The 24,408-nt window shown below is 39.9% G+C and overlaps 1 protein-coding gene across 1 annotated transcript; it reads right to left on the bottom strand.

The window, feature by feature from the left end:
• Positions 1–18,603: 18,603 nt before the first annotated feature.
• On the bottom strand, positions 18,604–24,069 carry LOC109243482 (protein HEADING DATE 3A-like). Its single transcript, XM_019410425.1, has 4 exons — positions 23,800–24,069; positions 23,432–23,493; positions 20,684–20,724; positions 18,604–19,099 (listed from the first exon to the last, which is right to left on the bottom strand). Exons 1-4 carry the CDS (start codon positions 23,995–23,997, stop codon positions 18,867–18,869), a joined length of 534 nt encoding a protein of 177 aa, XP_019265970.1. The 5' UTR covers positions 23,998–24,069; the 3' UTR covers positions 18,604–18,866.
• Positions 24,070–24,408: the final 339 nt, after the last annotated feature.

Raw genomic sequence — 24,408 nt, 5'->3', positions numbered from 1 at the left:
CTAACATCCCTCCCTTTTAGGATTAGTAGCCCTAAGTGCCTCAGGGACTGATAGGAATGGGGTGGGTAATAGCGTGCAATAAGTGATCAAGACCAATTCGCGCTTTAATACCTCCATGGTGTGGGAAGGGTAGATATGGATATGATGACCAGTGCGTTAATACCACGTGTAGCCCCTCTCTTGAGGAGTGATTACCGGGTATTGCATTGATGTGATCCATATTTTTAATAAACCTAGGATCCCCTTCGTTTATTCTTTATTCTCTTTTAGCATTGTAATTCCTTATTTAAAGATCAGCTCTTTTAATTATTCTTTCAAACTTTGTCTACTTCTGAACCATTATGTATTGAAATCCCCTCTTATTTGAGCCTTATCTGCTTCTATGTTAATTGCACCTCAAATTCACAATAATTGTCTGGCCGGGAACCACACTAGTGGATCCTGAGGGGTGCCTAACACCTTCCCCTTGGGATAATTTCAAGCCCTTACCCAATCTCTGGTTATTCAAACAAGCTTAGAGTTGAATCTCTATTGGTGTCCTAATGCACCTTAATCATTAGGTGGCGACTCTTCAAATGCAAACCCAGTTCCCAAAAGGAACGAATTGTCCCTCCAAATGTCATAAACCTAATTTCGCGAGAAAAAGGGGGCACGACAGACCCCCGATCCCACATCTCGGAATCCGACAAAATTAACATCAATGGATCCTTATCCTCCCACGAGTTCATTATCAAATTTACCAAAATCCAACCACAAATGACCCCTCAAATCCCAAATTTTAGGTCTCCAATTCCAAGCCCTAGTTTCTTCAATATTTATCCACAAATTTCCATAAATTTCAAGCCTAATCGATGAAATAACACCATAGAAACGAGTTTTAGGTTCAAAAATCTTACCTCAATGAAGTTCCCTCTAATTCCCTCTTCAAAATCTCCCAAAAAGCTCCAAAAACCGTTTTAAAATGTGAAGAAAGTCTGAAAATCGCGAAGGATGGAATATATACTTTCTGACCCAGACCTGCGGTCCATTTTCGCTTCTGCGAAACCGCTTCTACGGTCTAACCCACCGCACATGCAGTTTTCACTTTTAAGTCTGGTAGCGCACCTGCGATCAAACAACCGCACCTACGATACCGCAGGTGCGCTCAAACAATCGCTTCTACTATTTTAGCTCCCACGGCCAATTCCGCATCTGCGACCCACTGGGCGCTTCTGCGAGCCCGCACCTGCGGTCCCCTAGCCGAAGGTGCGGTTATGACAGCAAACTCAACTTCAGCTGCCAACTCTCAATTCCTAACTTTCCGTCAACCATCCGAAATTGCCCCGAGGCCCCCGGGACCTCCACCAAAAGCACAAACAAGTCACATACTGTCGACACCCCCTTTTTCTCGCGAAATCGGGTTTACGATATTTAGGAAGACAACTCTATTCCCGTTTGGGATTTGGGTTTTGGATTTGAAGAGTCGCCACCTAATGATTAAGTGCATTAGGACACTAAGGGTTTTTGAGTTGGAAAACCAGAGTTCGAGTAAGGGCTAGAAATTATCTCGAGGGGAAGGTGTTAGGCACCCCTCAAGATCCACTAGTGTGGTTCCCGGCCATGCTATATTGTGACTTTAAGTGCAAACAACAAGTAGGCAAACAAGCATTACAAATACAAAGGGGTCTTCACATAATAGTTGCAACAAATTAGAAACTTTAAAAAAACTGAAATTTGGTAGGAGAAACCATTTTTTAATTCTGAATAAACGAGTAAAGGAGGGAAATTCCATACAGTTGGAACAATTTTTTAAAAGCTGAAATTTGCGAAAGAAAAATAGTTGAAACAAAAGTGGACAAATAAGGGAATGGGTCCTAGGTTTATATATAATATGGATCACCCCACACAACACCCGGTAACCGTTTATACACGTGGTGTTATCGCGTGGTCATCATATCCATATCTACCCTTTCCCACCCCGTTGAGGTATTAAACGCGGAACGGTCTCGTTTTACCTATTGCATGCTATTACCCGCCCCATCCTATCAGTCCCGGAGGTACTTAGGACTACTACTCCTAAAGGGTAGGATATTAGGCTAATTGGTTTCAAAGGACAAAAATCTAAGGCGACATACAAAAACACATACTGCATGTTAGGGGGGAAAGCATGTAAACACGTAAAGGCCCATGTACACCTCCTCAAACAAAACATATAAGTAGCATGCCTTAAACATGATTAAGGTCTCAAAAGATAGGGACTTTCAGCGATTAAAACTTGGTTTTAGAAACGAAGTAGTAACAATAATAGCACGATTCTGGACAGAGATAGGTAACCCAGGGATTTGCAGAAATAAAATCAGAACTCAGTAAAAGTAAAGGTGTGTCATTTTAAAAAAAAATTGTTTTCAGCAGAGTTTTTGTTTTAAGAAAAGAAAAGCTGAGTGAACTTCATAAGATCACAACAAGAAGGGGGAACTGCAGAGTTAAAACTTAAAGAAGCTGGTTGGTTTTAGGCTAATAAAAAAGGACACAATTGGTCAGTTCCTAACGGGCCTAAGGTTTGCCTAGGCGTTGTTATACATTACCTGATTATTTATAAAGGAATGAACATACATTTTCCTTATTCTGATTTATAAAGGTGCGCATGGTAAGGTGTTTGCAAAAAACGTTTCAAACCACTTAGCCATATTTTAACACGGTTATTGGACTAACATGAATTAACCACTGCAACTCGAACAAGTGAGAAGTCCTATGGGCAGGATATCTAATGCACATAAGAGTTCCTAAGAACATGATTTCTAATATGCCAATGTAGTAATGACAAGTTATTTGGCTTGTTGTTAATCATTGCTGGTTATTAACTGAGCGTGGTTACAAGACGAGCGTAATGACAGACTGAAAATAAAGAACCTAAAGCAGGATTTCTAATGAATGAGATGTATGACCTATACAGGTTGTCTATTGACAAATAAAATCCTATAAGCATGTTTTCTACCCATGATTTATACTAAACATGCATAACCCTCCCCCATATTCACTATTCACCCCCAATTGTTTGTTTATAAATTATTACAAATCAGTAGCATCTGAATTACAATACCAAAGAACAAAAAAAATAAAAAGCTATGCTATAGGGAGCCTTCAATCAGGCCCAATCTTCCAACCTCAACCCCTTCGAGTTCACAGCCTTTGCCATGGTCTAGGTGCGGCAAAGCTCCCTAGGGCCCCATTGGGTCCCTAGCCAATACCAACACCTAGACATTTTAGAAGAATGCAGGACAGGTGCAGTGTGGAATACCAGCCTTGTGTGTCAAGGTTCAGTGAGTACTCAGAGGTACTCAAAGCAATGCTCACACGAAGGGGTAGATCCTATTTTCTAAGAATAGTGTGAAGTGCAGGAAGAAGTGTTTAAAAGAAGAGTTTTAAGAAAACAAGGGGTTTGTTTTAGAAAGAAACAACAGAAATAATAGCATAAGATTGCATACAATGATTATGGGGAAAGGGAAGCAAATAGATCACACAATGCTAAAAGGGATGCAGGTTTAATGGACAGGACTACACAGAATCAGGGGATTCAGGGGACTGGGAGGCAGTAGAGTTTAGGCATGCTAATGTGTAACAACAGGACATAGACATAACAAATAAAGTTAGGAGTAAACAAAGTCAGACTTAACATGTAAATCAGAAGGCATGGTGAAGCATTAGAGTAAAGAATCAATTACACACTGAACAGGAGAAGCATAAATAGAAGAGAATCACAAAAATAATGAACTGAAACAAAAATAAACACATTGGTGTGAGACTTGAAAAGTTAATCAGGACAACCAGTAAAGAGCAAAAGCAGGATGCAAAGATAAAGGATTAACACTATATTAGCCTTGGCTTTCAGCCGGCTAATAATAAACAGGAGCAGAGAATAGTAGTGGAGCAAGAGAGCAAGAGAGAATGCAGATTTGAAAGTATTCAGTGGTGTGTAAGTCAGAAGACTGTTGTTTTTTTTTTTGTGTAAAAGACTTAGGGTATTTATAGTTGAAAGTAGGGGGTAAAATAAGGTAAAAATCACAGAAATATGTTAATTGAAGAACTCAGAATCAATTAATCAAAGAATCAAGGAAGTACTCCCATTAATTAAGGGAATCAAAATCAAACGAAAATATTCAGCACCATATAAGGCAAGTAGGAAAAATCTGTGTACGAATAAATAAGGAGGGGATCAAGATTCAGTATTACATATAGTAGCCAATTAAGACCAAATTCGGGAAAATTCTAATTAAGGAAAGGCTTAAAAGAATAGATTACTATAACAAATAAGGTAACAAAACCAATTAATTCAAACGGGCGGGTAGAATGCTAGGGTTTTAAAAGAAAGTTTTTGAATTACCAATCAATCAACGAAAATCAGAATCAATCGTGTGAAGTCATGATTATGCATTTTCAACATATAAATAAAGGTGAATGAACAAAAGTAGCGAGCCAAAATTAGCTATATAGACAGAAGGGGAATAAGAGATGAACAAACACAATCACTCAGAGCTAGTAAAAACAAGTTAAGATTCAGCAGGACATATTCGAAGCATGGTGACCATGAAACATTAACAAGAGTCAAGGGACATCAGGCTAACACACACAATCAAACGAAGGAGCATGCTAAACACATAGAATCAGAGTAAAGAGAATCGTGCTAACACGCATAATCAGACGAAGGAACATGCTAACACATAGAGACAAGGCCAAGAAAATTAGTCTAACACACATAACCAAGGCAAAGAGACATGCCAACACCCATAATCAAACAAGTAAACATTTTAGAAATTAGGGTTTTTTAGCAGAGTCAAATTAAAACAGTGAGAGCATAGAAATAGGTCAGAATAAACAAAGAAAAGATTTAATCATAAAGAAAATCAGTTAAAGCATGCGTAAAAGAAATCTAAGAACCCTTATTTTCAAAGAAAGTACAAGGTGGTTCAAAGTAAAAGATCTTTCAGAATAAACTCGAAAATAAGCAGAACATAGAGGAAAACATGAAAATATCATGAGAATAGCACTGTTTTGAGAGATTCAGGAGAGAGTTAGGGTTTCAAAAGGGAAAACCCTAATAAAAGTTGAGAGAACCTGTTGAAACTTCATAGATCGTGACGTATAGGGTGTGATTTCACCTGAAATCACACCGGAGAACCCACAAGTAGCAGAACCAGGAACCCTAGGTCTCAACCATCATGGTCCATAAACCTCGAAGGTCCTAGAGGTGTTGAACAGGACGGTGAGAGGCCCATCGGAGCCTTGGTGAAGGGGAGGTGGCCGGAGATGGCCGGAAACAAACCAGGCGGAACTTTTTAGGGACTGATTCACATGGTGGGGGTATTGGGATCTCAATAGAGAGAACCAGCGATCTAGGGTGTCATGGCGGTTGATGGTCGAATGGGGTGAGATTGGAGGTGGCCGGAAAGGCGGTGGAGATCATCGGAGAAGAGAGAACCAGAAGGTTCTACAGAGAAGGGGGAGGGAGAGACGATATAGAGAGAGAGACGGTCTCAAAGAAATGAGGGGTTTGGGGGGGTAATTGATTTTAATTATGGGAATTAAATCTGGGCCGTTGATCTCATTTGATCAACAGCTCAGATTAAAAAAAAGATTGGACCGGGTTATTTTGGGGATTGGGCTGGGTTGGTTTAAATAGGGTATTGGGCCATTTAAAAATCTGATAGGGGTGTGGCCAATTTGGCTATAATTGAAATAATAAGGGCTGTTTGTTAAATAGCCAACTTCCCCTTTTGTTATTTTATGAAAACAGTAAAAAATGATTTGAAAATAAATTAAAGGTACTGGGCTAATTAATAACATATAAATATTAATGTAAAAATACTAAAAGTGATTTTATAATTATAAAATACTGTTAATTGTAAAATAGGCTATAATTGCAATTATACGCAATTTAGTTTAAAAAAATACCAAACAAATGTATAAAAAATATGCAAAAATTACCCCAATTATATCTTAGTGTAAATATGAGAATAAAATAAATTATTCACCCAAAATGCTAGTGTGCGAATAATTATTGAATTTTGTAGTATAAAAATAGACAATAAATTGATTTAAAAATCTTTTAAAATAAAGGAAAAATACCAAAAATTTTGGGCATGCTTATATATGTATGTATATGCTATTTTGAGTATAAAAATATGTAGGGAAAAATTGGGTATCAACACACCCATACTTGAACTTTTGCTCGTCCTCGAGGAAAAAGAATACTTTTAAAATATATCATCCAAAATCCATGACTATTGTAGGATAGAAAATTTATACAAAATAAATATCCTCCAATATGTTCAATAGAATTAACCTTTCTAAATTCACCAAATTTTTTACCTTATTTCTGAATTCTGCTTTTCAACAAGAACTTGCAATCNTTATATCTTAGTGTAAATATGAGAATGAAATAAATTATTCACCAAAAAAATGCTAGTTTGGGAATAATTATTAAATTTTGTAGTATTAAAATAGACAATAAATTGATATAAAAATCTTTAAAAAATAAAAGAAAAATACTAAACTTTAGGGCATGCTTATATATGAGTGTACATGCTATTTTGAGGATATTTTGAGTATAAAAATATGTAGGAAAAAATTGGGTATCAACACATACCACTATCCAAACTTACACCAATCTTCAAAACACCTCAAACAACATCAAATCAACCAAATCATATCGGATTCAAGCCTAAGGTTCCAAAATCTCCCGAATTACGCTTTTGATCAAAAAGTCTATCCAACCACGTCCGAATGACTTGAAATTTTGCACACACACCCTAAATGACACAACGGACCAATTGCAACTCTCGGAATTCCATTCCGACCCCTATATCAAAATCTCACCTATCAACCAAACAACGCCAAAAATCCATCTTCGCCAATTCAAGCCTAAAGCTACTCCGGACCTCCAAAACACATTCCAATCACACTCCTAAGTCCCAAATCACCTCCCGAGGCTATCCGAACCATCTGAATTCACATCCGAGCACTTTTCTCACATAAGTCAACATCCGGTTGACTTTTTCCAACTTAAGCTTACTCGAAAGAGACTAAGTGTCTCAAACCTTACCAAAACCATTGCGGATTTGAACCGACTAACCCGATACCACATAACACGGATAAATAAAGCATAAGAAAGCAGAAATGGGGGGAACGGAGTGGTGACACATGAAACGACCGGCCGGGTCGTTACATCCTCCCCCTCTTAAACAAACGTTCGTCCTCGAACGGGTCAAGAAACATACCCGAAGCCTCAAATAGGTGAGGATATCTGCTCCGCATCTCCCGCTCGGTCTCCTAGGTAGCCTCCTCCATGGGCCGACCTCTCCACTGCGCTTTCACTGAAGCTATATCCTTTGACCTCAACTTTCGAACCTGACGCTCCAAAATAGCCACTGGCTCCATATCATAAGTCAAATCTCCCTCTAACTGAACCGAGCTGAAATCCAATACACGAGACGGATCGCCAATACACTTCTGAAGCATAGAACATGAAATACCGGATGCACACTCGACAAGCTGGCTGGCAAGGCAAGCTCATAAGCCACCTCCCAAATCCTCCGAAATACCTCAAAAGGCCCAATGAACCGAGGACTCAATTTACCTTTCTTCCCAAACCTCATAACACCCTTCATGGGTGAAACCTTCAACAGAACCTTCTCACCAACCATGTAGGACACATCCCGAACCTTTCTGTCAGCATAACTCTTTTATCTCGACTGCGCTGTACAAAGCCTCTCCTGAATCACCTTCACCTTGTCTAAAGCATCCTGCACTAAGTCTGTACCCAATAGCCTAGCCTCACCCGGCTCAAACCAACCGACCGGAGATCTACACCGTCTCCCATACAAAGCCTCATATGGAGCCATCTAAATACTCGACTGGTAACTGTTGTTATAAGAAAACTCCGCGAGCGGCAGAATTTGATCCCATGACCCTCCAAAATCAATGACACAAGCGCGCAACATGTCCTCCAATATCTGAATAGTGCGCTCGGACTGCTCGTCCGTTTGAGGGTGAAAAGTTGTGCTCTACTCAACCTGAGTACCCAACTCTCTCTGTATCGACCTCCAAAACTGTGAAGTAAACTGAGTACCTCTATCTGAAATGAAGGAAACTAGGACACCACGCAAACGAACAATCTCCCGGGTATATATCTCTGCCAACCGCTCTGAAGAATAGTTAGTACACACAGGAATGAAGTGCGTGGACTTGGTCAGCCGATCCACAATCACCCAAATAGCATCGAACTTCTTCAAAGTCTGTGGGAGACCAACTACGAAGTCCATGGTGATCCGCTCCCACTTCCACTCTGGAATGTCCATCCGCTGAAGCAAGCCACCCGGTCTCTGATGCTCATATTTCACCTGCTCACAATTGAGACACCGAGCTACAAATCCCACAATGTCCTTCTTCATTCTCCTCCACCAATAATGCTGTCTCATATCCTGATACATCTTCGCGGTACCCGGATGAATAGAATACCGCGAGCTATGAGCCTCCTCTAGAATCAACTCCAGAAGACCATCCACATTGGGCACGCATATCTGGCCCTGCATCCTCAATACCCCATCATCACCAATGGTCACATCTCCGGCATCGTCATGCTGAACCATGTCCTTAAGGACAAGCAAATGAGGGTCATCATACTGGCGATCTCTAATGCGATCAAATAAGGAAGACCGAGAAATCACCCAAGCCAATCCCCGACTGGGCTCCGAAATATCCAACCTCACGAACCGATTGGCCAAGGCCTGAACGTCAACTGCAAGAGGTCTCTCCCCAACAGGAATATATGCCAAACTCCCCATACTCACCGCCTTCCGGCTCAAAGCATCGGCCACCACATTGGCCTTTCCCGGATGGTACAAGATAGCAATATTATAATCCTTTAGCAGCTCCAACCACCTCCGCTGCCTCAAATTGAGATCCTTCTTCTTGAACAAGTGCTGGAGGCTACGATGATTAGTAAATACCTCACAAGACACACCATAAAAATAATGCCTCCAAATCTTCAATGCGTGAACAATGGCAGCCAACTCCAAATCATGAACAGGGTAGTTCTTCTCATGGGGCTTCAACTGCCGAGAAGCATAAGCAATAACTCTACCCTCCTGCATCAATACACATCCAATACCCACTCTCGAAGCATCACATACACTGTATATGAACCTAAAGTTGATGGCAATACTAATACTGGAGTTGTGGTCAAGGCAGTCTTGAGCTTCTGGAAGCTCTCCTCACACTCACTCGACCACTGAAATGGAGCACCCTTCTAAGTCAACTTGGTCAAGGGCGATGCGATAGATGAAAATCCCTGAACAAACTGGCGGTAATAACCTGCCAAACCAAGAAAGCTACGAATCTCTATGGCTGAGGACGGTCTGGGCCAACTCTAAACCGCCTCTATCTTCTTCGGATCAACCTGAATACCCTCGTTGGACACCACGTGCCCCAAGAAAGCCATTGAACTGAGCCAAAACTCACATTTGGAGAGCTTTGCATAAAGCTTCTCCTCCCTCAATCTCTGCAACACCACTCTCAAATGCTCCGTGTGCTCCTCCTAACTACGCGAGTATACCAGAATATCATCAATGAAAACAATAATGAATGAGTTGAGATAAGGTCGAAACATGCTGTTCATCAAATGCATGAACTCTACTGGAGCATTGGTCAACCCAAAAGACATCACGAGGAACTCATAGTGATCGTATCGGGTCCTGAAAGCTGTCTTGAGAATATCTGAGTCCCTGATCTTTAGCTGGTGATACCCTGAATAGAGATCAATCTTGGAGAACACCCTCGCTCCCTGAAGCTGGTAGAACAAATCATCAGTACGAGGCAGAGGATACTTTTACTTAATTGTGACCTTGTTCAACTACCTATAATCAATGCACATCCTCATGGTGCCATCCTTCTGCTTCACGAACAGAACAGGTGCACCCCACGGCGTAACACTGGGACGAATGAACCCCTTATCGAGGAGCTCCTGAAGCTGCTCCTTCAACTCCGCGGGTGCCATACGATACAATGGAATAGAAATCGGCTGAGTGCCCGGCACCAGATCAATACAAAAATCGATATCCCTATCCGGTGGCATGCCCGACAGGTCTGCAAGAAACACATCTGGAAAATCCCTCACAACAGGAACAGAATCAATGCTAGGAGTCTCTGCACTGACATCCCTCACAAATGCTATGTATGAAAGACAACACTTCTCAACCATACGCTGGGCCTTCAAGAATGAGATTACCCTGCTGGGAACATAATCAGAAAAACCTCGCCACTTAATCCGTGGCACACCCGCTATAGCTAACGTCACTGTCTTGGCATGACATTCCAAAATAGCCCGGCATGGAGATAACCAATCCATGCCCAATATCACATCGAAGTCTACCATATCTCTAGACCCTCAATAGACATAACACACGACCGGCATACACGGTCTACCACAACAATACCGCCCACCGAAGTAGAGACATGAATAGAAGATATGAGAGACTCGCAGGGCGTATCCAAATAATGGGCGAAATAAGATGAAACATAAGAGAAAGTAGAGCCAGGATCAAATAACACAGAGGCATCTCTGCGGCACACTGAGACGATACCTATAATCACCGCATCTGAAGCAACCGTATCTGTTCTAGCTGGGAGTGCATAAAAATGGGCCTGACCACCACCGGATCGGCCTCCCCCTCTTGGGCGACCCCTAGATGACTGTCCTCCACCCCTAGCTGGCTGGGTGGATGGCGAAGTAACTGGTGCCGATGTCGGGCTGACTCCTCTGCTGAGATGAACCCCCAAGGCGACCGGGACACTACCTCCACATATGTCCCAACTCTCCACACTCGTAACAACTCCCTGGTGCCGGAGACGGGGACTGAAGAGGACCCCTAGCACCAGAATGACTAGCAGACGCACCTCGCATAGAAGAGTCCTGAACTGATGGAGCACGGGACGAACCCTGGGCTGGAAGGGCACTGAGTAAGGAATGACCCTACTGAGAACCGTGAGAAGCATGGCTCGATGACGCCCCATGATAACCTGGGCGAGCTGACTGAGCATACCTGAATGGGTATCCTCTGCCGTGCTGAAACTAACCCCCTCGAAGGAGCATCCCCAAAACTACCAGATCCTCGAGGCCTCTTGGCCTCCCTCTCCTCTCGCTCCAGGCGACTAACTGAATTAATCTCACGAGCAATATCAACAACCTCCAAACGTAGCACCTGACACCCTCTCCTTGGTCGTGAGAATCCGAAGCTGATATGTGAGGCCATCAATGAACCTCCTGATCCTCTCTTTCTCAGTAGCAACCAACCAAATAGCATGACCAGCTAACTCGGAGAATCTCATCTCGTACTGTGTCACAGTCATATCCCCCTGTTGCAACTGCTCGAATTGCCTACGCAGCTCCTCCATGCGGGACTGTGGCATATACTTCTCCAAAAAGAGAGCGGAGAACTGCTGCCAAGTAAAGGGCACCGCACCAACAGGCCTACGCCTCTCATAAGCCTCCCACCAAGTGAAGGCAACTCCCGTGAACTGGAAAGTCATGAATGCGACCCCACTGGTCTCCAGAATACCCGCGGTGCGGAGAATCCTCTGACATCTGTCCAAGAAACCCTGGGCATCCTCGCCCTCTGCACCACAGAAGGTCGGAGGCTGGAGTCTACCAAACCAACCTGCGTTGCTCGTCCTCTGGCATAACTGGAGCTACATAACCTTGAGCAGCTGCCACCCGCTGAGCTAATGGTGCCTCCGGTGTCTGCAATCCCTGAACAACCTGATCGGGTGTGCAGGCAGCGGGAGTCTGAGTGCCTCCCCCGTCCTGAGAAGTGGCTACAGCAGTAGAAACTGCGACCGCCTGAGCAAGACTCGTGCACACGGTCAAGATCTGGGCCAAGGTCTCCTGAAGACCTGAAATCACAATGGGCATAGCTGGTGCTGCTGGAGCGCCCACAACTGGGACCTGATCCTGAACTGGGGAGGCTGGTGGATCTGTAGGTGCTGCCCTAGCTGTTGTGCGGGCTACACCTCTGCCCCTACCACGGCCTCTACCGCGTCCTCGGCCTCTAGTGGCCCCAGCTGGTGGTACTGGTGGTCATCCATCCTGCCCCAGCTGGTAGTACTCGTATCAACCAATTCGCACGACAAGAATTTCAAGAATATGAAGTTTTCCTAAAGGTTCTGCAGCCTCACGAGGATAATTACAGACCTCTCCGTACCGATCCGCAAGACTCTACTAAACCTGCTCATGACTCATGAGACCTATGTAACATAGGCTCTGATACTAATTTGTCACGACCCCAAACCGGAACCGGTCGTAATGGCGCCTCTCGTGAAACAAGGCCAGCCGACACAAACCCTCAAAACCAATTAACAGTTATAATATTTCATAATCAAGTCACTAATAAGTGATAAATCCCAAAATAGGGTGGAATAGAACAAATGCGGAAACAAGCACAGCCCGACATCGAGGTGTCACCAGTCATGAGCATCTAAAATCCGTCTAAGAGTATGAAAAGACAACATAGTCTAATACGAAGCTAGAACAAACGAAATAAAAGTAGGAAGGAGAAGCACTGGGCTGCGAACGCCGAGCAGTTACCTAGTTACCTCCAAACAAGCCTGCTGGATGCAAATCAGCCCTCGCTAGCGTGACCCGGGCTCCTGAATCTGCACACAGGGGTGCAGAGAGTAATGTGAGTACGCCAACTCAGTAAGTAATACAAGTAAAAGCAGTTGAGCAATAAGAAAACATGTAAATACACAGCAAAATATCACAACGAGGTAGTGTAAAACCAGCACAATACAGTAAAATAATAAAAACTCATAAAAACTTCTTAGTTCAGTAAAACCTCTTTAAAACATCTTTCAGCAGTTCAAATGAGTGAATGAAAATAGGTATAGAAGATAGAAACACAAATCAGCCCCTCGGGAAAAATACCAACAGAAACCAGCCCCTCGGTCTATCTCACAATCACTCGCATCAGCCCCTCGGGCAATAACATGGAACAGTATCAGCCCCTCGGGCAATATCACATCACAAGCTAGGTACCCGCGCTCACTGTGGGTGTACAGCCTCCGGGAGGGGCCCCTTACGGTCCAAGCGCAATAACAAGCCATCTCGTGGCATAATCAACAGGCTCTCGGCCTCATATCAATCACAAGCCACCTCGTGGCAAAATAAATCAGTCCCTCGGCCTCTCATATATCACAAATCAGTGTAACACGCTGCGGCGCGCAGATCGATCCCATAATATCCTCACAACATAGGCCCTTGGCCTCACTCAGTCAGAACTCACTCATGCCCCTCGGGCTGACAGTAAAACAAGTACTCGGCTAAAAATATCATTTATGAAATCAGGAGGAGTGAATAAAACCGAGTTATGAAGTTTAATTTATTTTATGTTAGGACTTTAATGTGATTCTGGACATGAGTATATTGTGTTATGTAGTGTAGCTAAGTAAAAATCGAAAGCTACTCAATTTATGATGAACGTAAGGGTGATTATTGTAATTGATCTTGTATTGCTATAATAGAAGCGGTGATGAATTTGTTTAAGTTTAGCATGATGATTGTTATGAAAGGTAGCGGTCGCAATCGCAATTAGAATCATGGTTTACACTGACAAGGCTCGGCGATTGTTAGGCCCGACGACAAGGCCCAATTCCAATTCCTCAATTTCTCTAGTATTTTTTAATGAACAAACCTTTAGTCGCTTCAAAGTCTAAGCGATTTCATAAATAAATTTCTTTTCGACACATGACATCCATGACCAAATCTCAAACTTTAAAATAAGCTATGAAAATGTCGTAGTTTGGTTTGGGAGTGTTCAATTAAATCATCGTGATTGTGTACACGTTCGCGTGACACGGTTACGATTTCAAAAATGAATATCCTTAGAAATGCTTTTAGGCACGCACGTAATCGACTATCGTAATTATGTACACGTTTGCATGACATGATTATGATTTCCACAAATAAATCAAAGTATGCGTTCACGCGACTTTGGCCGAATAATCCCAATAATTAATAAAGCGTGATTAATCGTGTACACGTACGCGTGACATAATTTTTAGCGCACCAAATAAAACGGGTTTACAAACAGCGGTAAAGATGTAAAATGCATATAGGTTCTAAAATACGTAATTTAATTAAGCCAGGTATGATTAAAGCGACCATGCTAAAACTTCAAAACTCGGGAGTGCCTCACACCTTCTCCCAGGTTAACAAAATTCCTTGCCCGGTCTTCTGGTTTTGCGGACTTTTAAACAGAGTCAAGTTTCCTCGATTTGGGATTTAAAATAAATCGGTGACTTGGGACACCATAAATTATTCCAAGTGGCGACTCTAAATAAATAAATAATCTCATTTTTATTAATGCCACTTTAATTGGAAAAACTCCCTATCCCTTCGGGAGAAAGGAGGTGTGATAACTGTGGTACTTACACACCAAGCTGTGATCCCTGTGGCCGGGATCAGACTGCAGTGGTCTAGGCCACTTAGTCTTTTTAATGCGTCATATGGCCGAAACTATACTTGCAGCATCCACGTTGAAATTGTACTCTAATAATCTCGGAACTTCTCTACCCCCGATCGACCTATCAAAATCGTTTTTGCTCATCAGGCCTCGTTTGCTCGGTCCTTGATCATTTCTCTTGTCGTTCCTAGTCAGGTGGAGCCCGGATTCGTTTCCCTTACGATCCGAGCCGTACGACTGGTGTCGATCTCGGACTAGACTTGGCTCCTTGATCACACCCAACTCTAGTCCTAAAAAGGATAAGCGGTCGCTGCAAATATAATCCGGTCTAAAAGTCCGGAGTCGAATCCCACAGAGAACTAAGGTTTCGCTGTAATTGTTCAATATCGCAAAGAAGACAAGTTTGAACAATTTTTAAATTATAATATTAAGATTTTTATATCTAACTAATTAACCAACAAATACTATAAAACGGTAAAATTATCAACTAACGAGACAAAGGTTTTGAGACTAAATTAAGGAGGTCTAGAGTTATGATTTCCCCAATTGTTGATTTCATTAGTTGTATGTTTCTTACAGCTTTGACTTAGTTGCCTCTATCAATCATGAACTCTCCAGCTATCATAAATCTCTCTCAAGCAATTATGATAATTTACTAGACGCACTCTCTCAAGCTACGCTAGCTAGATTCACATTACATTCACTTAGATCGCACCCGAGGTATCGTTATCTCTAATCCAACCTCTAAACCCTCGGTTATGAATCTCGCCTATACTCCGGGAGTGATGTTGTTCAAACAACTACCTAAATATGCACTCTCTCTCAAGCAGATACATAATAAATAGGAACGGCTAATTGAGGATCCTTTCAATTAACCAAAATCAAAACGTAGTTGAACAAATAGAGATTAGCAACTAACTCAAAACTATATTAATATAAAGACCAATTCATCCCCAAAAGGTTCCATCAAAACCCTAGAAAACGAATTAGCTTTTCATAAAAGTATGTGAAAACACAATACTCCAATTCATAACTAACAATAAAATAGGAAGAAGAAGGGGAAAAACTTGTAGTTGAATCTTCCTCCTTGCTCCTAGCATGTTCTTGACTCCAAGGGTGTTGTCTAACCCTAAAGTAGTGTCTCTTCCTTCAAAGTGGTGTTTTAGGATGTATTTATATGACCTCGGATTGATGAGGGGCGGAATTCTTCAATCCAACTTCGGATGGGAGAGCTGGAATCCGCGTCTGCCTTCGCGTCTAGACGCGGACTTTGACGCGGATCCAGCTTTTGAAATTCTTCCATTTCGCGAAGCGCTCCGTGCCTTTGCTTCGCTTCGCTGTTTTTTGCCTTAAGTTTTCTCCTTTTTCGCGTCCGACTTCGTGCCACGCACGAGAATAGACGAGCTCCCACTCCTTTAATTTCTTCTTTTTGTGTCGAATTGTCATCTTTTGATCATTTATCATCCAAACTCGTTCCTACACATAAGAAACACATAATGAGTATATTTCACTTTGAAAATCATGTAATCTCATGCGACACACACAAGAATTAATATGCAAATATACTCAAAAATATGCACTTTTCATCATTTATCACTCCTAGTCGATGCTTCTCTTAGACCTGTCATTTGCCCTGTTGGGGTAAATAGACCCGAGGGCCCCCCAATTGGTCGTCCTCTATTTTGATCTTCGATTGAAACCTATTATGGACGTCGGCCCAAGTGACCGCCAAGTACTGCACCAAGTTTTGCTTCAATTGTTGAGAAGCTACAGAACTTTGGGGGTTGAGCCATTGATTAAATGCCTAAACAGCTCAATCATCCGCGACCTAGGGCAGGTCCATCCGTTCTATCTAGAACCTCGACACAAACTCCCTAAGCATCTCGTTATCCCTTTATTTGAATTTGAAAAGGTCTGACTTTCTCGTCTCGACCTTGATGGTGCTGGCATGGGCCTTTACGAAAGAATCCGTGAGCATAGCAAATGACTCAATAGAATTCAGAGGCAAGTTACGATACCATATCATCACTCCTTCGGACAAGGTTTCCCCAAATTTCTTCAACAACACCGACTCGATCTTGTTGTCTTCCAGGTCATTCCCCTTGATTGCGCATGTATAAGAGGTTACATGCTCGTTCGGATCCGTGGTTCCATTATACTTGGGAATGTCAGGCATTCGGAACCTCTTCGGAATCGGCTTTAGTGCCGCGCTCGGGGGAAAGGCCTCTGAATGAATTTTTTGGAATCCGGCCCCTTCAATATTGGAGGTGCTCCCGGGATCTGATCGACCCTGGAATTATAAGTTTTCACCTTCTTGTTGTTGGCCTCTATCTTTTTCTCACCAGACTCCGCCTGCTTTGTTAGTGCTTTGAGCATCGTCATCACCTCGAAAGTTTCCCTGGGCCCGAATTCATCCGATTCTACGGTAATTTGTTCATCCCTTCGAGTGTTTTCCCTAATCCGCTCGGGCTTGATCCTTTTAGGGACGTGACTTTGGGTCTACAACTGCGCTATTGCCGCTTGCTGAGCTTGCAACATTTCGAAAATCAACCGCAAGCTAACCCATCACCTTCCCCTTCGGGTGCTTCTCGAGCTGATGGCCGGGGTGCCCCACAAATGCTGTTTTTTCGGGGTCAGTTAGCAGATTGATGTTGATAGCAACTTGTGAGTTTGTGTCGACTGGGTCAGCGACTGGGACACCATTGGGATCAACAGGGGGAACGTCATTGCTATGTACCACGTTATTGTTTTCACCGTGGTGGCCTGACTCGGCATTGACGTTCAAGTGAGCGGACTGAGAACAAGTGGAAAATAGGTTGTGCTATAGAGATTCGTATAAAACCAACACTATTATCATTAGCCCCACACCGGGCGCCAAACTGTTTACCCTTAAAAATGAGTAACAATTAAATTTGTATGCGGTTAAAAAGATACATGATTTAATTTAATACGAATGATCTAAGAACAATAAATAATTAAATTAAAGAGAGAATAAATGATCAGACCAATCATATATAACAATCAAGCCTTGTTTTAAGTAGAACACTAAAAACTGGCTCCGACCGAGCCCTCGATATGAGCTCAGTTGCAATTTAAAAAAAGAGTTACTGAAGAACACTTTGAATAATAGCTAGAAGACAAAAATGAACTTTTATTGCTTTGATGTGCGTGTCAACAGTGGTTTAAAATGAAAAAGTTCTCCCCTTTATATAGTAGAGGAATTTGAATCCTAGTACAAGTCTAAATAAGGTAAAAATCTTCTTTTTTGATAAATGTCGATCTGCAGTTGACATGTGGATCTGCGCCTTAATATCTAATTGAGGGCAAATATTACGGTTTGCTGCTCGTCATGCTCAACCATTTCTCTTTTTCCTTGGTCTCGAAACTTTACTTGGTCCGGATCCGTTGTTTAGCCGTGCTCCATCCCAGATGCACCCGTCCCCTCGAGCTCCGAAACGAGGGACCCTTCGGCTTCGCTCGAGGTTGCGTCAGATCATGCTTCCCTCTCATTTTCTTATTGGGTAAACGATGGTAATATTATCCCCGATTTTACCCATACACACTAAGCCTCAACATGCATATCAAGAAAATTGTTGTTGACGTCAAGTCATTCAACAACAACTGCAACATAATTCTACATGTAGGATCTGAGAAGAGTAACGTATACGCAGATCTTACCCCTATCTTGAAAAGGTAGAGAGTCTGTTTCTGTTAGACTCTCAGCTCAAGAAAAGGCGAAAAAGAAGAAGTAGTAGCAACAAGCAGTAACACCGGCAAGATAACAAGATAACGAAGAGAAAGACCAACAAATAGTGATGGAAACCTGAAAATAAGAAAATACAAGACTAATACTGATACTACTAGTAAGGACAAGGGAGTCACATGACTACCTATTAACCTTCTACCCTATGCTCGAAGTTAATAAAATTCGACTGGCACAACTAAACCAAGCTCAATCGACTAATTAGGATTTTTTTCACTGGCAACTATTAACCATGAACTACTTGCAACATAAAAAAGAAGCTTAATCAATTATTAATGTGATGTATATATGTTGATTATTTAGCACTATAAATATAGCGAGAGAAGAATCATGGGGGGAAAAGCAAAGGAAAGTTATAAGTTGGATGAGTAACTTCTATATATTTGAGAACCCTATGTTCACGGCTGGTAATTATTAGGCAATACAAGTATTATATTTATGCAGTAATAGAAAGTACAACTACAATGGATGGCAATATTGCTAGTAAAGCTAATGTGCCATTTTGTTGCATACAAACTTTATACTAACAATTTTCTTTTTCTTTCCAGGCAAAGTATATATTGGTAGAGTGATAAAAAGGATTAATTATAAAGTATTAAAAAAGCATGTCATCAATCGGCAGACCTTCTACGTCCACCACTGCCACTCTCTCTTTGACAATTAAAATAGACAGCAGCAACTGGTAAACCAAGATTATAGAGTTCAGCAAAATCTTTTGTATTGAAATTCTGACGCCATCCTGGAGCATACACTGTCTGTCGACCCAATTGTCTAAACAATACGAATACAAAGCGATGTATTCCCATTGTTGGCCTTGGACTTTCATAGCACACAACTTCTTGCCCTATAATAATACCATAATATATAAATTAGTTGTTCATATATATATATATATATATATATATATATATATATATATATATATATATATATATATATATATATATATATATATATATATATATATCATGTGGTAATAATTGCTGAGATATAATATAATTAATCAATTAAAAGTATGTTCATCCTCATAGTTTTAAACTATTAAATGAGATAGTCACATAATTCACTATAATATTAATAGAGTTCAAATCTCATCGTCACCAAAAAGGCATGCAATTTTTGGTCCATGAAAAAGAATCAGCCCCACGTGTGAGGAGGCATATTGAGACATAATAAAATATAGTGTGAAAAGGCATCATCTCCACTCATGAGGGGCGCGTTCAGACATAATATAGTTAAAAATATATAATTACCCTAATAGCTCAAACTTATGCATTCTTCAGAATTTCTGCGTATAATTGTGCAAAATGATGGAACTAAAGGGATATTAGACCATTAGCATCCCTTTTAGGAAAGCTTAGGGCACATCAATCACATTGACAATCGATTTCATTCCCTTTCCTATAGGTTCCACAAGTTAATTTTTGTGACAACATGATAAAAGGCAACATTGCCCACATATATGAAAACCACAACTTTTGTTATGCTTAGGTCAATAACAAAGCATTAGTGATAATGTTTGGTCTATTTTGGGAAAAGGAAAAAAGGAGAAAGAAAGGAGGACATGAATTCATAAAAGCAAATTCTATAACTCCTAAAAGCTATGGATCTTAAGGACTCGCCATTGTTATTTCTACATAGTATTGGACCACTAAAGATGATAATATAAATCTTGATGATAGCCCTTTTTTTTCTTCTAAGCATCTAGACTAATTCTTATTCGTATTGAATAAGCCTAATTATTCTTGTGTGTAGCGCGTGGGCCATGTCTCTATTATAGTAGGGCACTTCATCTAATATAAAATTAATGAGTAGATCTCACCTTCCTTCTCTATAGCATAGTAGGAAAGGATAGCGTATTTACATAAGAGGATGTCTAATGTATCCAATACTAAGGTAAGAGATTCGAGCGTGAATTTCCACTTTTGTCCTTGATGAATGTCTTCTGTATAAAAGGCTTTCGGGTGAATTGGTTTGGGAAAATTGCATCATATTGTCACTCTTAAAATAATAACCGAAAATATATATATTTAATATACACACACACACATTTCTATATGTTATATACAAAAAATATAATTTTATACACTTTTCCAATTATTGAATGTAATTAGTTTCGGCCACGGGGTAAAGTTGATCTTTGCCAAGTTGGTTTTATGGTATGCTACAAATTCTTTGTAGTGTTATGTCAAATTTTCTAAAGAATATTTAGTTTTATTCGTAAGAGATCTAAAAAATAAGAGATATAGAGTCATTTTTTTCTATTCAAATCGTAAAAAGTTATGTTGAACCATTTTCTAATTCTAAGATCTCTACACTATAAAATCATATTGCCTTTTAGTTCATCTTCTAATTAATATTTGTGTATTTGTCTTTGACAAGATTTAAAGGAATTTAACTCATACAATTAAATGAAAGAGCTGCTTACCAAAACTTGCTCCTGTGGTAGCTGGAATATCAGTGACCAACCTGTCGAGGGTTCATTAGCAAACAGCAAAAAATTAGTGATTACATGTTTGAATTAACAATAAAAAAAAACATTAAATGTATGGGAATTTCTTTTCTTTCACAGTAAGGGTATTCGTCGGTCGGTACGGTTTTTGGTCATTTCGGTATTCGGTTTCTTAAAATGTTATATCAATTCATACTTAATTACATTCGGTATGGTTCGGCTTTTTCCTTCCAGTTTCGGTTTTATTCGGTTTGGTAATATCGATTTATTCGGCTTGAATATTAACTAGAGTCATAGACTATAATATTCTTAATTAAAGTAGTAAAAAAAAAACGATCTAAACTCACCTGAGTGTTGACAAAATCTTTGTCGAAAACCATCAAATATCAACTAAGAGAAAAAAGGTACATAAAAGAATATAGTTAATCATTAGAAATATCAGGTTACTTGATTAGAGTTAATTGTTGAAACTAGAGAATACAACAAGAACTGATCCAACATATGCAACAACAATACAAGAGTGACGGAGTAAGAAATACCATAAAACCGTACAAATATTATGTTAAACTGCTTGGTAACCTGGAGCTAGGCTTAGGTACCTCGTTCCTCCAATTTTCTAAAGAAGTACATGGTCTTTATTGTCAACTTCAACATGAATACCCAAAAAAAAGTATTGTGTAACTTAGTATGTTTATCAATAATATATGTAATGTGTACTTTAATATATATTTCGGTACGGTATCGATATTTTGGTATTATTTTTTTAAATACCAAATACCATACCTAATACCAACTTATTTTAAAAACTTAAACCAAAAACCATACCAAATACAAAAATACTGAATACTATATACCAAAATTTTCGATTTCGGTACGATAATTTGATATTTACCATATTATGCACCGCCAAGAGTTTAATAGTAGAAATATTTAATTAGTTCATATCAAAGCTCAAATCAAAGGAGTTCACTGTAAAATCTTCTGCCCCAAAGAATAAAATCAGACGATCTTTTTAATAGTGAAGGTGACAAAATGGAAATGATGAATATCAATGGCGTTAACCGCTGGATACTTTTGCCAACCTCAGAGAAAGAAATTATTACTGTATTTTGCTTTAGGTACGTACGACTGGTCTGTACCTCCTTGGGAAAGCACACACGTACTCCCTCCATCTCAATTTATTAGTCATAGTTACTATTTTGGGACTCCACTAATTGTACTCTTAGACTATATATATATATATATATATATATATACTCATAATATTTTTTAGATAATTTTTATTATAAAAATTTTATTTTAAAAATTTTATATCTAATTTATGGTCAAAGTTAAAAAAATTTGACCATCGTGATTCGAACCATGACAAATTAATTGAGACAGAAGGAGTACATATTAACGAGTAGTTATACCAGAGATATCGAGAATAAGTATTCATTTCATTTTATGTGACGGTGATGACATATATATCAACCAGTAAACTTAAACGACTTTTTGTGTATATAAAATGTATGTTTAAAACTTGTGATATTAATTTAAATGGTTATTAAAGCATGTCTTAATTTATATAGTTATAGACAGGGCGGACCTATGTATAGAAAAGAGGGGTTACCGAACCCCATTAACCTAGGCAAAATTTTTAGATATATATATATGTGTGTGTATATATGTTGAAAACGGTCATATGTTTTGCCTGGAACTCTTAAGGTCAAAAATCCGATGGGCATCGGTTGAACAGTTCGCTCATGTGCCCCCGCCACATTCAAATTCTAGGTCCACTTGATTATTATGTTCTTTTAAGTATAAAATGAGAAATTTACAGTTAAAGAATTTTCTAAATAAAAAAATGCATTATTTTATTTTATAATTGATTAAAAAAAGTATTGCATATAATGGTAGAGAGAGAGAGAATAAGTAATGTACCAGAATAGTACACCAATATTGTACGAGGTACGAATAAATAAAAGTAAATGTTGAAGTTTCAGCTAATTTTAGTGTAAGTGTATCTGAAAAGCTTTATATATTGTCGGTGAATTATTGATCAGCTAGTTTAACATGGTAAGTCTAAGTAATATAAACAGTGTCCACGTAAAAAGTATAAAATTTTAGGACTAGTAGATATATATGAAATGACAACGTACGAAGGTTGTTACTGCACATTTCATAGTTTATAAACTTCCCATAAAAACCCCTCGGTAAAGAGGAAAGCAAGACAGAATAATTAGGTTTAGAGTTGGCAGAGAGTCCTCAGTCATTTTGAAAGAGAAATGGATTAACTCTACATTGCATCGCACCAAGAACAACCACTATCATCACATTATTTATCATCAAACTACGTATTATGTTGTCGTTGTTAGAGTATGGGAAGGGTCATGCGTACGCAAATCTTACTTTTACTTTGTGTGAGATAGAGAGACTGTTTTCGAAAAACTCTCGCCTCAAGAAACTTGATATATATGTGACTCTCAAGAAAAATATAACAATATTATTCAATTGATCTAAAAAGAGAGTATGAAACTGGTAAAGGTTATTGACCTTCTTGTTACGACCCAAAATTCGTTAGGACCTAGATTGGCACGCAACGACCATGAGACAGCGTACGAGTTGAACATACAACATACAAAATTATACTAACAATCAATTGGCAGACCTTGCACTTAATTAATAAAGCCAAAAACAAAGAGATACTAATGAGGAAGTGGGGAGGAAAAGAACGATACTAACCAATGGAGGTATTCTCTTAGACTTGGATCACTTGGACTTGGAGCATCAGGGTCCACCATAACCTTACCGAAAAAGAAAAAAGAAAAGTAACATAAGTGAGAGTCTCCCACACAATAACTATGCATTTGATTCTACCACCCTTTCTCTTCTCACTCCCTCATGTATAAAAAGAGGCAGTCCGGTGCATGAAACATTCCGCATTCACGCAGGGTTTAGAGAAGGGCCGCACTCGAGGGGTATGATGTAGGCAGCTTACCCTGATACAAGCATCAGTGGCTGATTCCACGGCTCGAATCCGTGACCTATATAGGTCACACAGAGACGTTAATGTAATGGGATTATTTTCTTTAAAACATACAAAATATTACCAGAGTGTAAAAGGTACGAAGGTCATCTCCACCAACTTCAACCCTGGGCTGGTTAACAACTTGGGAAGGCCTAAGCTCACACCCATTATTAACTTCTCTGTCCCTATAAATAACTCTTAGGCCAATAGATCTTGTGAAAGGGTCCAATACATCCCCTATCACTCGACCAACTACCAGAGGTTCACGTTCTCTTGGCATATTGATACTTGAATTAAACTAACACAAGACGATGGCTAGTTTCTTATGGGGCTATATGCTTGTTTTTTCAAGTCTTAATGGTAGGGTATATATATGTGTGTTCTGTGTTCTGTGCGTGCTTGTGCTTTTGCTGTCATATCTTTCAAAAGAATCTACTATACGCAGTAGCTTTTTGCTTTTCTCTTTTCCCCCTTATAGCCATAGGTTTTCTAGGAATTCTTGTACTAAGAATCATGTCCCGCTGTCCGATTAGAAATGCTCTTTTTAGCTGATTCTTTTTCCTGACATTAAAATTGTTATAGTATTTGAGAAAGATAGTATTTGGACCGAGTTAAGTTAGAATATGGTAGTATTTGATATTTGAAATTGTATTTTGAGGAAAAATAAATTTTTACTTGTTTAACTTGAAAC

This window comes from Nicotiana attenuata, unplaced genomic scaffold, assembly GCF_001879085.1.
Source record: "Nicotiana attenuata strain UT unplaced genomic scaffold, NIATTr2, whole genome shotgun sequence".
In the NCBI taxonomy this organism is placed as follows: Eukaryota; Viridiplantae; Streptophyta; class Magnoliopsida; order Solanales; family Solanaceae; genus Nicotiana; species Nicotiana attenuata.
This window is presented reverse-complemented; position numbering and strand designations above follow the sequence as displayed.

Excerpts from the sequence above, each read along its gene's own strand:
- LOC109243482 (XM_019410425.1), bottom strand. The coding sequence starts at position 23,997 with ATGCCAAGAGAACGTGAACCTCTGGTAGTTGGTCGAGTGATAGGGGAT. Across the intron at positions 23,494-23,799 it reads TTCGTACCTTTTACACTCTG|GTTATGGTGGACCCTGATGC; the intron begins GTAATATTTTGT and ends TTTTTCGGTAAG. Across the intron at positions 19,100-20,683 it reads TACCACAGGAGCAAGTTTTG|GGCAAGAAGTTGTGTGCTAT; the intron begins GTAAGCAGCTCT and ends GTATTATTATAG.